General features: G+C 43.4%; 1 protein-coding gene across 7 annotated transcripts in view; it reads right to left on the reverse strand.

Annotated features, from left to right (window-relative positions):
- Positions 1-14,689, reverse strand: part of Sh3tc2 (SH3 domain and tetratricopeptide repeats 2) — a 63,174-nt gene that overhangs the window by 13,811 nt on the left and 34,674 nt on the right. For all 7 annotated transcript variants that reach the window (XM_048811764.1, XM_048811763.1, XM_015485960.2 and 4 more), the window contains 4 exons: positions 12,507-12,640; positions 9,847-9,888; positions 8,036-9,736; positions 7,749-7,929 (listed from right to left, as the gene is read on the reverse strand). In XM_048811764.1, the coding sequence (XP_048667721.1) occupies positions 7,749-7,929; positions 8,036-9,736; positions 9,847-9,888; positions 12,507-12,640 (2,058 nt within the window). The remainder of the gene's footprint in view (positions 1-7,748; positions 7,930-8,035; positions 9,737-9,846; positions 9,889-12,506; positions 12,641-14,689) is intronic.

Genomic DNA, 14,689 nt, shown 5'->3' on the forward strand with positions numbered 1-14,689 from the left:
TGCTGAGCATATCATCTTTCTAAGATGAGGATTATTGGCCAAGCAAGCAGAATACACAAAAAGTACTAGCACTCTTGGCGGGTGTGGTGGTACACGCTTGTCCATCCCAGCAGCACAGGAGGCTGAGGCAGGAAGATCGAGAGTTCAAAGCCAGCCTCAGCCATTTAGCAAGGCACTGAGCAACTCAGCAAGACCCCGTCTCTAATTAAAATATTTTAAAAGGGCTGGGAATGTGATTTAGTGGTTAAGCATCACTGGGTTCAATCCCCTGTACCAAAAAAAACAAAAAAAAGAATAAGTTCTGTAGTCCAGGAGGTCGTCAACTATGGCCCATGAACCAAATACAGCCTTCTACTAGCTTTTATAAGTAAAATTTTATTGAAGCACAGCCTCACTGATTCATTTATGAATTATCTATGGATGTTTTTGCACACAACTGCAGAGTGAAGAAGTTGTGGAAGAGACCATATGGCCCACAAAGCCTAAACCATTAACAATCTGACCTTTTTTTTTTTTTTTTTTAATTTGCTGATCCTGCTCTGGCCACAGATTGTTTGGACATCAATCGCTGCCAGTGAGCTCATGCCACCATCAGCTCTCAGTTCCCACAAATCTTTCTGCCTCATGTGGTTACCCTGATATATGCACATTGCTTAGCAGACAGGGAGTGCTCTGAATGCTTTCTGTTACCATTTTCATCCTGGATGCTCACTGTGGACCTAGAGAGCCACCATCTTGCCTACCCCAACTCAACCTCCTCATTCCTAAGCCACAGGCTCCCAGGCTCCTCTCTACCCATATCCAGTTGATTACCAAAATCATCTGGTAATTCTATGAAATGTTTTTCCAACGGGTACCTGCGTTTCCATGATCACTGCTCTTCCTTCCACCTGAAATGTTATTCTCCCTGTTCTGCAAACTTTGCAAAATCTTACCCGTCCTTCAGGGACCTCTTCAAATGCTCTACCTGGATGAATTCTTTCCTGACAAGTTCCCTCACTCCATGCTGGGAGTGCCCCTTGACCCTCGCCTCTGAGCCTGACACTTCTTCCCTGAACACTCCTTGCCTTTGCTTGCTGTGACTCTAAGCTTTGTGAGAATGGAAATCCCTTGATGGGGGTTGAGTTGAAGAAATCTGCCCATCAAGACCCACTTAACAAATTCCTCTAGAGAGCAATGCCAGGAAAAAGTCTGCTCTTACACACACTTTTGTTTACGTTCTTTGACCAGAGACAACCTCATGTGGCAGTCCCCTCTTCTGCCCCAGCTACCAGGAAATTCAGTGAGAAATTACAGTAACTATATCCAGGTGTGTGGAAACACCTGGTTTTTTGTCTGTTAGTTGGTCTTTGTTCTTTCTTTTTTTAGCACACTATAGGAGTAGGATAGGATTTACACATGCTAAGTAAACATAGCAATACAGCATGTTCTCTTTGATGAAGTGACCATCTTACAAAGGGACAATGACCTTCTGTCTACAGGAGTTTCCTCTGATACCTAAAGTACTTCCTGAGCTTCCTCTTAATGTCACTCATATTGATGGTAAAGCTGGAGAAGTGCTTTTTTATTTCCTCCCAAATAAAATCTCAGATCTTAGAATCTTGGAATATTAGAATTAAAAGATGCTAGTCAGAAGAATAGAGTAAGGACCTCCAAAACTCCAGGACTCCAGAAAAGCAATGAAAATACTGAGGGGAAAAACTGTCAAAATAATCTTTATCCCCAAACTCTGGAAATTAACAAAAGATATAAAACAATCCAAAAAGTTTTCATTTAAAAAAAAATGTCAATACTCTTAAGTTCTGTTCAGTGAGCTTTGTTCCTTCCTGACTTACCCTAGAGCCCTCCTGCTCACTTGCAAAAACCAAAGCCTCATAATCACTGTAACTGGGAAAGTCAGCATCTGTGCAGCCTCTGGAGGGGCCTTCATGAGTTTGGAAACCCCCAGAGTTCCATCTCCAGAGAATTTGTCACTGTTGAACCTTTCTGAATGCTCCCTGAATGTGTCCACTCACAGGGCTTGCTCTCATCTGACCTAACTCACAGTTCACCCAGGAAACAGAAAATACCTTTTTTCCTGGTACGTCTGTCCAAAAAACCAGCAGCAATAATTGAAATTTGTCACTGCCTGAGGTAAGGAAAATACTTGGAGCAAACAAGATGCTGATTTAAAAAAAAGGAAAAGTGGAAGTCCACAAGAGACTTTGTAAATCTCCATCATCCTCCTTGGAATCAGGAAGACCACATACCACATGCATGTGCGGACCTGTGTGCCTGCCCAGGCAACAACTGAGATTGCTATAAATTAAGATACTCATTATAATACCCAGGGAATACACTAAGAAAATAACTGAAAGAAATATAGTAAAAGAATTGACAAGAAAATTGATATGGTGGAAATACTTAATACAAAAGAAGGAAGGAATGGGGGAATCAAAAAACTAAAAATGCATGAGACATATAAGAAACAACTAGCAAGGGCTGGGGGTAGCTCAGTGGTAGAGCACTTGCCTACCATGTGCCTGGCCCTGGGATCCATCCCCAGCACCACAAAGAAAAAAGAGAGAAAGAAATAATAAAATGGTTATGTAAATACTGTCTTAACCAGTAGCTAATTAAATATAAATAGATTAAATTCTCCCATAAAAAGAAGCAATTTTTTAAATGATCCAATTATATAATGTCTATAAAAAACATACTTCAGATTCAAAAACAAATAAATAGATTAGAAAGTAAAAATATATAAATTATGCAAAAAGTACGAAAGGACCTGAAGTGCCTGTTCAAAATTGGACAAAAGGAACAAAATTGCCACTAAAGACAATGAGGGACATTTGACAGTGATAAGATAGTTGATCCATAAGGAAAATGCAATTATAGATATGTAAGCACCTAATGATGGAGCCCTAAATTACATGCAGAAAAAATGACAGAATTCTACCAAAAATGTAAAGAAGAATTAACACCAACCCTTCACAAACTCTTACCAAAAAAAATATAGAAAGAGGAAGGACCATTTCCCAACTCATTCTATGAGGCAATCAAAAGAGTGAAAACACAACCCATGAGTTGGAATAAAATGCTTTCTCATAAGAGACTTGTATCCAAAATAATTTAAAAAAAAAAAAAAAAAAAAAAAAAAACCTCTTACAAGGGCTGGGATTGTGGCTCAGTGGGAGAGTGCTTGCCTAGCATGTGTGAGGCACTGGGTTCGATTCTCAGCAGCACATATAAATAAATTAATAAATAAAATAAAGGTCCATTGACAATTAAAAAAACACTCTTATAACTTCACAAAAAATGGGCAAAAGACCAAATTTTTAAATGGACAAATGATTGGAATAGACATTTCTCCAAAGATCATACATGAATAGACTTACAGTAAGCACATGAAATGATGTTCAATGTTTTAGCTAGTAGGGAAGTGCAAACTAAAACCACAATGGGGAAAAAATATAACGAGCTTCATTTCATCCCCACTAGGACAGAAAGTGAAGAAGACAGGGGAAGAGCAAGGTGGGTGGAGATTGGGTGGACCTTCATCCATCACTTTGGGGATAGAATGGTGCAGCACTTTGAAAACAGTAGAATTCCCCCAAACACTCCAACAGAGTTACCACATGACTGTAATTCCACTTCTAGGTATACACCTAGGAGAATTAGAAACATATCTTCACACAAAAATTCCTACATGAATGTTCATGAATGTTCATGTAGGAATTTTTCATAATAGCCACAAAATGGAAACATTTTGTGTTCTTCATAATAGCCACAAAATGGAAACAAGCCAAATATCCATCAACTTTGGAATGAATAAATAAATGTGGTATATCACATAATAAACACATGTGGTATATATTATCCAACAATAAAAAAAATAAAATACTTACACATGTAACAAACTAAATGACCCTTGAAAGCATCATACTAAGTGAAAGAAGTCAGTCACAAAAGGCCATATATTATATGACTCCATTTATATAAAATATCCAGCATAGGAAAAATCCATAGAGATGGACAGTAGATGAGTGATTTCCAGGGATGGGGTGAGGATGGGTAATGGGGAGTGACCACTAATGGATTCAAGATTTGGAGGGAGGTCATGAAAATATTCTACAGTTAGATGGTGGTGATGGTTACACAGCTTTGTGAATGTACTAAAAACTAAATTGTATGCTGCATTATAAAGGATGGATTTTTTGTCATATGATTATAATACCTCAATAAAGGTCCAACTCAATTCAGGAAACTCTTCTATAAGTTCCTGAACAGTCAGCCTCTGCTTGAACACTTGTGATGGTGAGATGCTCACTCCCACTCAGAGTAGGCTGCTCCATTTGGGAACAGTTATTTTAGACTCTTTTTCCTAACCATTAAATTCCCCAGCACCAACCATGGTGCCTGACACATCGGAAAGATAAGATGCTGGAACATTTCATGGTGATATTTTTAAATAAAAAAGCAAGTAAGAGGACAGTATATTATACAACACAACTATTATCATGATCCCATTTGTGACTAGACATGTGCAAATTATATTTAAAACATCTAATATTTAATATAGAGAATATACATCATATATAATCTTTCATATGTATAAAACATTTCTTTATAGCTATTTAAAATCTTTACATAGTTGCTTCTGGGGAGTCTGGGGACTGCTGAAAGTCCCAGACTTACATTATTTTTCAACTTACAGTCTTCAGTGCCAGTTTAATGTTTGTTTGTTTGTTTGCTCACCATAAGCAACTGTTCAATTTTAGGAAAAATTTTCATCCCTCATTTGGGTACAAATCTCTATGTCCTAATATAGTATGCATTACTTGGATCTTTATCAGTGAATACTTCTGAAGAAAAGTGTTCTGTGGCTAATATATTGGCCAGTGAACTCCAAGGGCTATTGGAATGGACATTTGAGCTTCCACTGAAAGCAAATCTGAACACCTTCCTTGTCACTAAAGACCATAGAGTCTACTTGTAAGCTACTTTTTTCCTTATCTAGCTCTGAACTAAAGAGCCAGGGACTCTCTCAAGTACAACTCCCCATTTCCATCTTAATCACTGTGGCCAAGTCAGCATGCAGCTGCAGCCTAAGGGTCACAAGTTAGTGGACTAAGTAACTGATTTACCACTCGACTGCCCACAAAGTACATCTAGCTCTTATGGTACATCTAGCTCCATGCTAGACACAATGTTTGCCTGCAGGAATTTGTGGACATACTTTAAAGTCTTTCAGATCTCTAAAGTTTAGGTCTCTGATCTCAAAATCCCTTTAAAATGCCCACAACTTTAAGAATCTGCCCCCCCCCACTCCCCCTCCCCCACGCAAAGTCAAAACTCTTAAGAGGCTGCAAGAATTCTGGTACCGAGTCAGTGACAAAATAGCATAGGTAGCTGGTCCCAGAGTCAACATTTTAGAAATAGGAGGTTCATGATTCAACTTAACTTTGTAAATGCAGCAACCAAGAAAAGTGACTGTTTAAAGACATGTTATCAGGTCACAGCAGAACCTAGTTCCCCAATTACCCATCCAGTGTGATTGCCCCTTTCCCAGCCCCGTAGCTTCTACTTTCTTCAGTCTCTTCCAGAACCAGCTGCAGCCCCTCTTTCCCTCGCGTTCCTTTTTAACCACATCATCTAAGAAGGATGGTGATTCTGAACACCTAGATACGGCTTCTGTAGTCAACATTGACTGCATCCAGGGCTTTCACTCTGGCTTCCCTATTAGGACATCTATGATTTTGACAACTGTGATTGGGGTGGGGGACTGAAGAGCAAAGGATAGCTGGCAAGGCCAGGAGCAGGATTAATCTATGACTGATCTTGTACCACAGCAAGAGGCAGCAATAAGTCTGAAACATACGTGGCACCCTTGCTCCAGTCCCTCACATTCAACTTTCCAAAGCCTGGCTCTACAGTGCCTCACCATGAGCATGTGTTTGTTTCATCTCAAAGGTTCATTGAAACCTGCCTTTTGGATCTGCTCCAGAAGCATCCAAACTCCTGGGGTGTCCTACAATGGAAAAAGGGCAGGCTGATGCCAGGCCTCTCTCCTGTCCCCCTCACCCCCACCCCATGCTGCATGGATCCAAAACTTCCCCCTGGAACTGAAGGCAAAGACAGTGGGAAGTTTGGAGGACACCTGATTTCTTTAAGAGACAAAAAAGGGTAACAGAGAGGGAAAGGGAGGGGGAGATACAGATATAGATATGGCTCTAGATGAAGAGAGAGAGTTCATTATGTCATTATTCGTTGTCTGATAATCCAGGCACCTGAGGTGACCATGTTGCCTAAAAGCAAAAGCTGTCATTTAATTAGCCCCTCCTCAACTTCTTCTCTGTGCTCAATACTACAAGTACCCCTTCCCCCTATTTTAGAACTTATTTGTAATCAAGAACACATTGTTACAATGCAAATAAGTTGAAAAGTGAAATGGAAAATCTTGCAAAGCCTACAGGACTTCATGAAATCTTAAAAAGGCTTGTCAGAAGACAGAACTGCAGGCTGCCTAGTGGCTAAGGAGGACCAAGTAGCCTTAGACCAGTGAAGAGATAGAGAACATCTGCTGCAGATAACAAGATACTTCAGGTGAGACTAGTTTGAATACCAACGAGTTAAAAGATGCTTTGGGGTTGTACAGTTTTTTGTTGTTGTTGTTGTTTTGTTTTTTTTATTGGTTGTTCAAAACATTACAAAGCTCATGACATATCATCTTTCATACATTTGCTTCAAGTGAGTTATGAACTCCCATTTTTTCCCCAAATACAAATTGCAGAATCACATAGGTTACACATTCACATTTTTACATAATGCCATATTAGTGACTGTTGTATTCTGCTGCCTTTCCTATCCCCTACTATCCCCCCTCCCCTCCCCTCCCATCTTCCCTCTCTACCTCATCTGTTGTTGTTCAGTTCTCTCCCTTGTTCCCCCCACCCCTTTCCCCTCACAACCTCTTATATGTGATTTCGTATAACGTTGAGGGTTTCCTTCCGTTTCTGGGGTTATACAGTTAAGTTGGGGCATTTTTTGAAAAAAAAAATGAAGCTTAAGATTACATCAAAAGGAGAATCACAAACCAAAACATGTCTCCTACATTATACAATTTTGTCCACCCAATTAATCTGAGCAGTCAACTCCTATACACAAAGTTGTATAGGTGAAAATAAACTTTGTTTCATAATTTCCACTTTCATTTTAAAGGTAAGGTCCCAAGCAAGCTTTTCACCATAAAATTTTATACCTCTGTCATCAGTGGATTTATTTACTTTGTGTCCCTTAATGAAGACAATGGAGACCTCCTAAAGGTTCCATGGACCTCAGCATAATGCACCTCTCTGAGTTACACACCCTCATCCACAGTCATGTGATAAGTTGTTATGGAAACATACAAGTAATAGTAATGTAGTCAACACTCTCAAGCCTTTATATACATCAGCCCTGTTCCAAGCATGCCTTGAGCTTTAACTCATTCATTCCTCACAATAACACTTCAGGATAGAAGCCATTAAGATCCTCCTTTGACTGATGAGGAAACTGAGGCACAGAGAAAGTATATAACTTGCCCAGTGTCACACAGCTTAAATGATGGATGGCACTACATGGAGGCTGCAGAAGAATGCAGAATTATTTTTCCATGATGCAGTGCATCTGCCATGTGCATAGGAACTTTCTTCCTGAAGGAGAGATTACTGTTTCTCTTTAAGGAAAGAAAGCTACTTCGAAGACTGCCCCTAAGCATTACTCACCTGGAAGTGTTTAGGTTTCGATAGAGCTGCCCAAGGGACTCCAGCAGCCTCCCCTCCATCTCCCTGTCCCTGAATTGCTGAGCCAGGGCCAGCCAGCGCTCATGGTACATGATGCATGCCTCAGGATTTGGGGACACAGAGCTGTAGAAATGGCAGAGGCATTTGGTGACCTGAAGCTGACCTGAACATAAAGCAGGACATGAATGAGATGTCTAGAGAGAGAACACAAGCAAAGTATGTTCCAACAATTTTCCCTATTGCTCCCCAGCAGCACGGGACATACTCACTCTTTAAATGTTGATGCCTTAAGCCAAACAGCAACGCCATTTCATAACATAGGCGACCGTGGGTCAGCTGGTGTTCAGACACCAGAACTTGAGCCAGCCAGAGAAGCACCTGTACTAATTCCATGTCGGTCTCCTTGCAGGTCTGGAGTTCAGAATAGAGTTGGACTGCCTGAAGGAGAAAGTCCCTGGCTGGCTGTGGAGCCCAGGACTTGAAGGTCAGGTAACCAAGATTGGCCATAATCACTGCCTGGTTACGTACATCCCCCATCTCCCAAGCTCTGTTCAAGGCCTGGAGATAGTTCATGGCAGCTCTGCTCACACAGCCTTCATCTAGGAGTGCAAGCCCCAGGAGGTTATGGACCACTCCACTTTGGGCAGCACTTTCTGTCTCCTTCAGGGAGCATAACAGTGGCTCAAGAATTTCCAGAGCCTTCTTCGCCTGTCTGGCTAAGAGATAGGCCCATGCCAGACAGAGGGAAGACTCAAAGACTTCTGGCTCACCCAGCAGCTGCCCCAGCATCAAGGACTGGCTTAGGTAGTGGATGGCACCATCAGGAGACCTGTGTTGGAGGTATGTTTTGGACAGGATGAGACACAGAGCCCTCTGGGTACTCCAGTCAGCTTGTTCCTCACAGGCAGCCAGCGACTGCCTGAGTATTGGGCAGGCCAGGGCAGAAACTTCACCCCAGCTTGAGGAACAAATGCCAAGGAGTTTGGGGGTATTCTGGAGGACCAAGTAGACCTGCCAAACCGGAAAAGATGTGCCCTGAGCGCTCTGAGTACCACGTTGCTGGACAGAGGCCACTGCAAGATGCGGAAGATATTTCTTGTCATAGAGAAAACTCAAGATGGTGGCCATAGCATCTGAAGGAGGAGGATGTCCAGACAAGAGCTGCAGGCGCTCAGCAAAGGGCAGGACTTCCTCATGCCGGCCTAGCTTCAGGAGCAATTGAATGGCCAGAAAGCAGGCCCTGGCCTCCAGGGGGCTGCTGCCCTCCACAATCCCCTGGCGCAGCACATAGGCCACCACATCAAGCTCGCTCTTGGCACTGGACTCACGGTCCGGCAGGCAGGCCAGCAGAGCCCCTGCCTTTTCCAGCAGGCCTGGGCCTTTATGCACCAGCCTCTGTCTCAGATAGATGGCAGCCAAGTGGATGTACAGAGAGGCCACCAAGGATAGGTCCCCAAAGGCCCCATCGAGAATGTGGATGGCCTCCTCAAAGTACACCCTGGCCTGGGAGAGCTTGACTTTCCTGACACTCAGCCGGCCCAAGAGGAAGCAGAGCCGGGCATGCGCCCAGGTCATATGGCTCTTCTTGGCCCACTTCCTGGAGGCCTCCAGATAGGCCACAAGCTCATCCTCTTCAGAGAAGTTGTAAAACGAAGAAGTAAGAAAAGAGAAGGAGAAATCGTACAGGCTCTTAAAGTTGTCCGTGTAACCCTCATGATCCAAAAAAGCCAATATGGAGCTAAAGTTATCAGCCTCCTCCTCATCCTGATCAGTGTTGAGGTCCATGAAAAGTTCGGGATCATCAAGGTCATCAGGTTCCGGGAGGAGATAGCTGTCAGAGGCGGCTGAGAGGAGCTCCTCCTCCTCCAGGTGGGAGTCCCCGGAGCTGCTGGAGTATCTGGAGCCCACGAACTGTCGCTCCTCCCAGGCTCCACCAGACCTGGCCTCGTGGAAGCCTTCAGCCTGGGATGCTATAAGGATAGGCAGAGTTGAGCAACCCTGAGCATCTGCAACTTAGGCAAGAGGACAAGCGAGCTGACCTGAAGGAGGAGAGGCCAGGTTCAGCATAATTTCTACTCACCGCTCAAATCATTGGGAAGATTCTGGATGGATTCAAACCCACCTAGGTAGAGATGAAGGACAGACCTAATGTTAGGTCAGAATGAGTCACCATGCCGATGCCTCCAGGGACCCAGGCCAGGAACCCCTAGGGAAGCTTCGTAGTGAAGTTTCAGACCATCGGTTATCATTTAAAAATGGCAGAACCTGCCCCTTTCACATCAGTTTAAGAGCTGTATGGACCCGACCTTCCTGTTTAACCCTTACACTTTACAGTTGGGAACTGAGACCCAGAGTCAGAGAAGGAAATCTGGAAACAAGCTCTATACCAAAAGGCTGGTATGGGGTGGGGGGATGATAAAATCTGAAGGCCAGAAAGATGCAAAACTCTCAGCAAGTTTCCACAGAGCCAGGCCTGAACTCCAAGTGCAGAGCATCTGGCGGGGTGTGACACTGCTCCACTCGTCACCCATCCACTTGACAAGCATGGATTAATGTGCACAAGGCACTGGACACTGCGCTTGGTAAAAGTGGCACAAGCAGGGGGACTAGGTAAGGAATAAAGAGCAAAATGCCTCCGAGGTGCCCAGTTTTGTTCCCTGAAGTACACAGGTGGGATGAGGAGGAAGAAAGGAGAATCCTGAGTACAGCTTTAGCCATCTTAATTTTGAGTTACTTGCAGGAGCTCTCAGCAGAGAATAAAGTAGGTCTGGATCTAAGGAGCAAAGCGGAGACTGCAAATACAGATTTGTGGCCCACAGCAGGTCACCAGGAGCTGGCCAACGTCCCAGGATGGAATGTGATCACACAGGCAAAGCATTTGGAAGGAGAATAGAGCAGGAAGGGAGGGAGAACAGGAGCGGGAGATTAGTTAATAAGCCTGAAGAACACTAGCATTTCTGGCAGAAAGTGAGGAAAGTCGCAGAGGCCAAGGTGTCTTAGGATGCAGGCACCGAGCATCACAAAAGTAAAACAAATGAGGTAAGAACCAAGAAGTCACGTTGAGCTCGGCAGTGAATAAATTAACACTCTTGCCTGAAGAGCCACCGTGGAGCTGAGAAGGTAAAGGCCAGATTCATAAGCCACAGATGGGGGTTGCTAAAGAGAAGATTCCACCTCTTCCTGACAGAAAAGCAACAGCTGTCTGTGGGCCCCTTCTGGGTTGCCAGAGAACATGGAAGACCCGCAGGCCCCTCATTGAGTCAACCTTCTTCCTTCTGCTACCCAGGGAAGCCTGCTTCTGAGACGGTCACTGCAAACACTCAAAGTCTGCAACTTGTAGAGTGGAGCCCCCACAGCTAAAGATGGAGAGCTGAAGAGCTTGGCTCTGGAAAACTGCTTACATGCCCTGGCCTCTCTGACACTGAGAGGTGTGTGCCAGTCTTACTGCAGTCATTTATCTTGGGGCCAGGACATCAAGAGCACAAATGAGTTACCAGATGGGAAGATGAATCAGAGGGTCACTCCTTCCCAAGTTACAGGTCAAGAAAGCTGGACTCTATCATTGAGACAGCCCTCTGCCAATTGCTTCAGTGCCAGGGCGGCTGCATGACTCTAGGGCACAACCTAAGCTCAGCACAGCTGCACCCCTGACCTTTAACAAAAGACAACATGCTGCCTGGGCCTACCCTTGGGTCTCACAACCAATAGATCAAGAGTAGCAGATAACCTCTGACCCAAGTCTGCCACCCGCCTCTGCCCTCCCATGGCACACCCTGAGCTTTCCTTGGTTTTCAGTCTTCACCCACATCTACTAGGCAGTGTCAGCTTCAACTGGCTGCCTCAGTTTTATGGACCGGTGTGATCTGCTCAAAAGCAAAGCTGGGCTGGGAGCTGATATCTGGGGTAAATGTTCCTCCTTATGCATGGATAAAGTCTCCAACCCCCTCGTATATCCTGGGAGTTGGCCTGACAGTGCCTCATGCAGTATCTCTGGATGTACCCATGAAATATGGCCCATCTACACAGGAGTGGATACAACATCACCATCATTGAAGAGGTGAAAGAAAAAGAATTCTTCTTCAAACCATCATCAGAGAATGAATGTGCTTTCCACAGGAAATCAGTATCATCCATTCATTTGCTCACCCAGTCCTTCAGAAATTGAGGAAAATGTGCCAGGCACTGAGGCCCCTCACCCCACAAGGCGAATGTATCCAAGAGCCCAATACCATTTTGTCTGGGGCAGTGTGGTGAAAGGGACTGTCCTGATGGGTAGTTAGAAGACAGCAGTTCTTATCTGGCATTAATTCATTTGGACCTCAATTTCCCAGTATGGAAAATGAGGGGAGATATCATCTCTTAGGGCCCTTCCAGCTGGGACATCCTATGATCCCCATCTTTCTTTCTTATTAGGTTTTTATTTCATCCCTCAAAAGAGGGACTTCAGCCAGAGTTTAGAAAATTCTTTTCTGAGGTTGGGATGGAAGACCCAATGCAGCTGACACTCACGGTGTAGGCAAGTGGATTTCATCTTATCTCATAGTTTCTAGACAATATGTCCTGTGCATTGTCAGAATTATCAGAAATCTAAAGTGAAATGCAGCTAATCAAATATGATCCTGTCATCAACTGAATAATGACCATGGCCCCAAATTCCTGGATGGGATTAGAATTTAGAGATAGTCTATTCCTGAGTAGGGATACCCTCCTAGTTGAGGAGGTTAAAGACCAAACACTCACTAAGCCTGTAGACAGATGTGATGTCAGTCTGAGCCAGTGCGTGGAGGAAGCTGGCACACTCCTCTTTCTTGTTGTTTCCCAGGGCCCACAGTGAGCACCTTTCCTCATCACTGAAAAACGCAGAGTTCTTGCTCCTACATTGGGGCACAAGACAGAGACAGGTCAGTGCCAGGTTCCAGGCTCCCTCTCCTTCTCTTTGTTCTTAGGATGCAGTAAAGAACTTAGAGAAGCAATCAACCCATTGCTTGTGGCTGAAATCAGACTCTTCATCTTACTGTTGCAAATTTTATTTTTCCTGCCAAAGAAAAAGAGCTATTAGCACCTCGTGCACAGAGAACTGAGCTGTGTGGTTATCAAAGTAGGTCAAAGTGGAAAAGCAAACACCCTTCTTCCTAAAACTCCATTCCTCCCTCGGCAAGAAAAAAAAAAAAAATCCCTCTCTCTCAACCACAACCCACTCTTTGAGGCCACATGATGCCCAGTTTTAATGGGATAAATAGGATCTGGTTGTCTGAAGTATAAAGATTGGAAAGGAACCATTAAAAGAAGTTTCTTTGCCCTTAGGCTATTTGAGGAAAAATTTAGGGACAAGTAATACAATCTAGAGGAACAATGAAGAGAGTTTCACTGTGGTGGGAAGGAATCTGTCACAGTTGCTGAGACTTGATTACATGGCAGAGAACAGCATTATGTAATATGAAGGGAGAAAAAGCATGGGTAAGGGAGTCAGGGGCCTGGAAGAAACGATCATAAACAAAGGATCTTTGTACTCATCCTGCTGTGTAACCTGATTGTTAAGACTAGTTTGCTTACTAGATATGTGTTATGGAGTTGTTAAAAATTTACATGGAATTAGTTAAGAATTTGCAACTAGAAATGCCTTAGGAAGCATTCAATCCACTACCTAGCTGAAAATGTTTTAAGATCACTTTCAATTGTTTTTGAACCTCAGGGCCAATTTTTTTTAAGTTTTATTTGTTCTTTTTAGTTATACATGACAACAGAGTCTATTTCTACATTTATACAAACATAGAGTATATCTTATGGATATAAGATATGGATCCCAGTCTTGTGGATGTACACAATATTGACACTCACTGTGGCATATTCATATATATTCATAGGAAAGTTAGGTCAGATTCATTCCATTGTCTTTCTTATGCCTAAACAATTACCTGAGAAATCCAAGAGTTAATAATGGCTAATACTTTTGGAGGGTTATAATGAATCATACACTATTATCTCATTTAATCCCCATAATTGCCCTATGAGGCATGTACAATTTTGTGTGTGTGCATTAATATTTTTAATGAAGCAATATTTTCATCTACAACAAGAAAATGTTATCAAAAGGAGTCAATGTCTACTTACTTCAACTAGGATTAATTCAAGGCCAGTTTTCCCACTATGGAAGTAAGACACTTCTAAGTGCTCTATTGACTACCCTGGGGAATTATAAGGTGCTCCAGGGTGGCTGGTAGGAACAGGCCCTGCTCCTGGCACTGAGTCAGCATCAAGCACTGTCTTTAAGGTGGTTAATTCACCAAGCCCAAGGAGTTTTCCCTCATGCATACACTGAGCCTCCTCTGCAGAAGAGGTAGGGGTTCCTTGAAAATCTCCAGAGTTGTCCCTCTGTGTCTCTTTCTCCTGTCTGGTCCCTTGTCCTATGAGCTCAAGGCAGGTACAATTTACACCTTTTTTGCAGAGGAAGAAATGGAGGCACCGAAAACTGAAGTGTGTGTTTTGGATGTGGTAGATCAGGGAATAATAGAATTCAGGAGGGTGTGCTGTGGCCAGCCACTCACCCTTTGTCTCCATAGCTCTGGTAAGGCAGCTTAAAATCCAAAAAAGAAACTTGCAACTACATGAAGTGCTCAGGGCTACCGCAGTAATTAATGGCAGAACTGGTACTAGAGCCATGTCCTGATTCTGGCCTAGGGTTTATCTCACCATGTCCACTGAGCCCCCATTTCTCTGGCCTGATCTCCAGATTCTCCTCAAAGAGTTGCCCAACTCATGTACTGTTCCTAATAACTCTATGATGTAGGTGTTTAAATCCATGTTCATAGGTGAAGAAAATGGTTATGAAAGAGTCCATGTTCAGAATTACACAGCCTCAAAGTGATGAAGCTGAGACTGAATCTTAGGTTTTGTACCTCTAAGGTCCACTGCCTCAGACTTGA

Source organism: Marmota marmota, unplaced genomic scaffold, assembly GCF_001458135.2.
Source record: "Marmota marmota marmota unplaced genomic scaffold, marMar, whole genome shotgun sequence".
Lineage (NCBI taxonomy): Eukaryota > Metazoa > Chordata > Mammalia > Rodentia > Sciuridae > Marmota > Marmota marmota.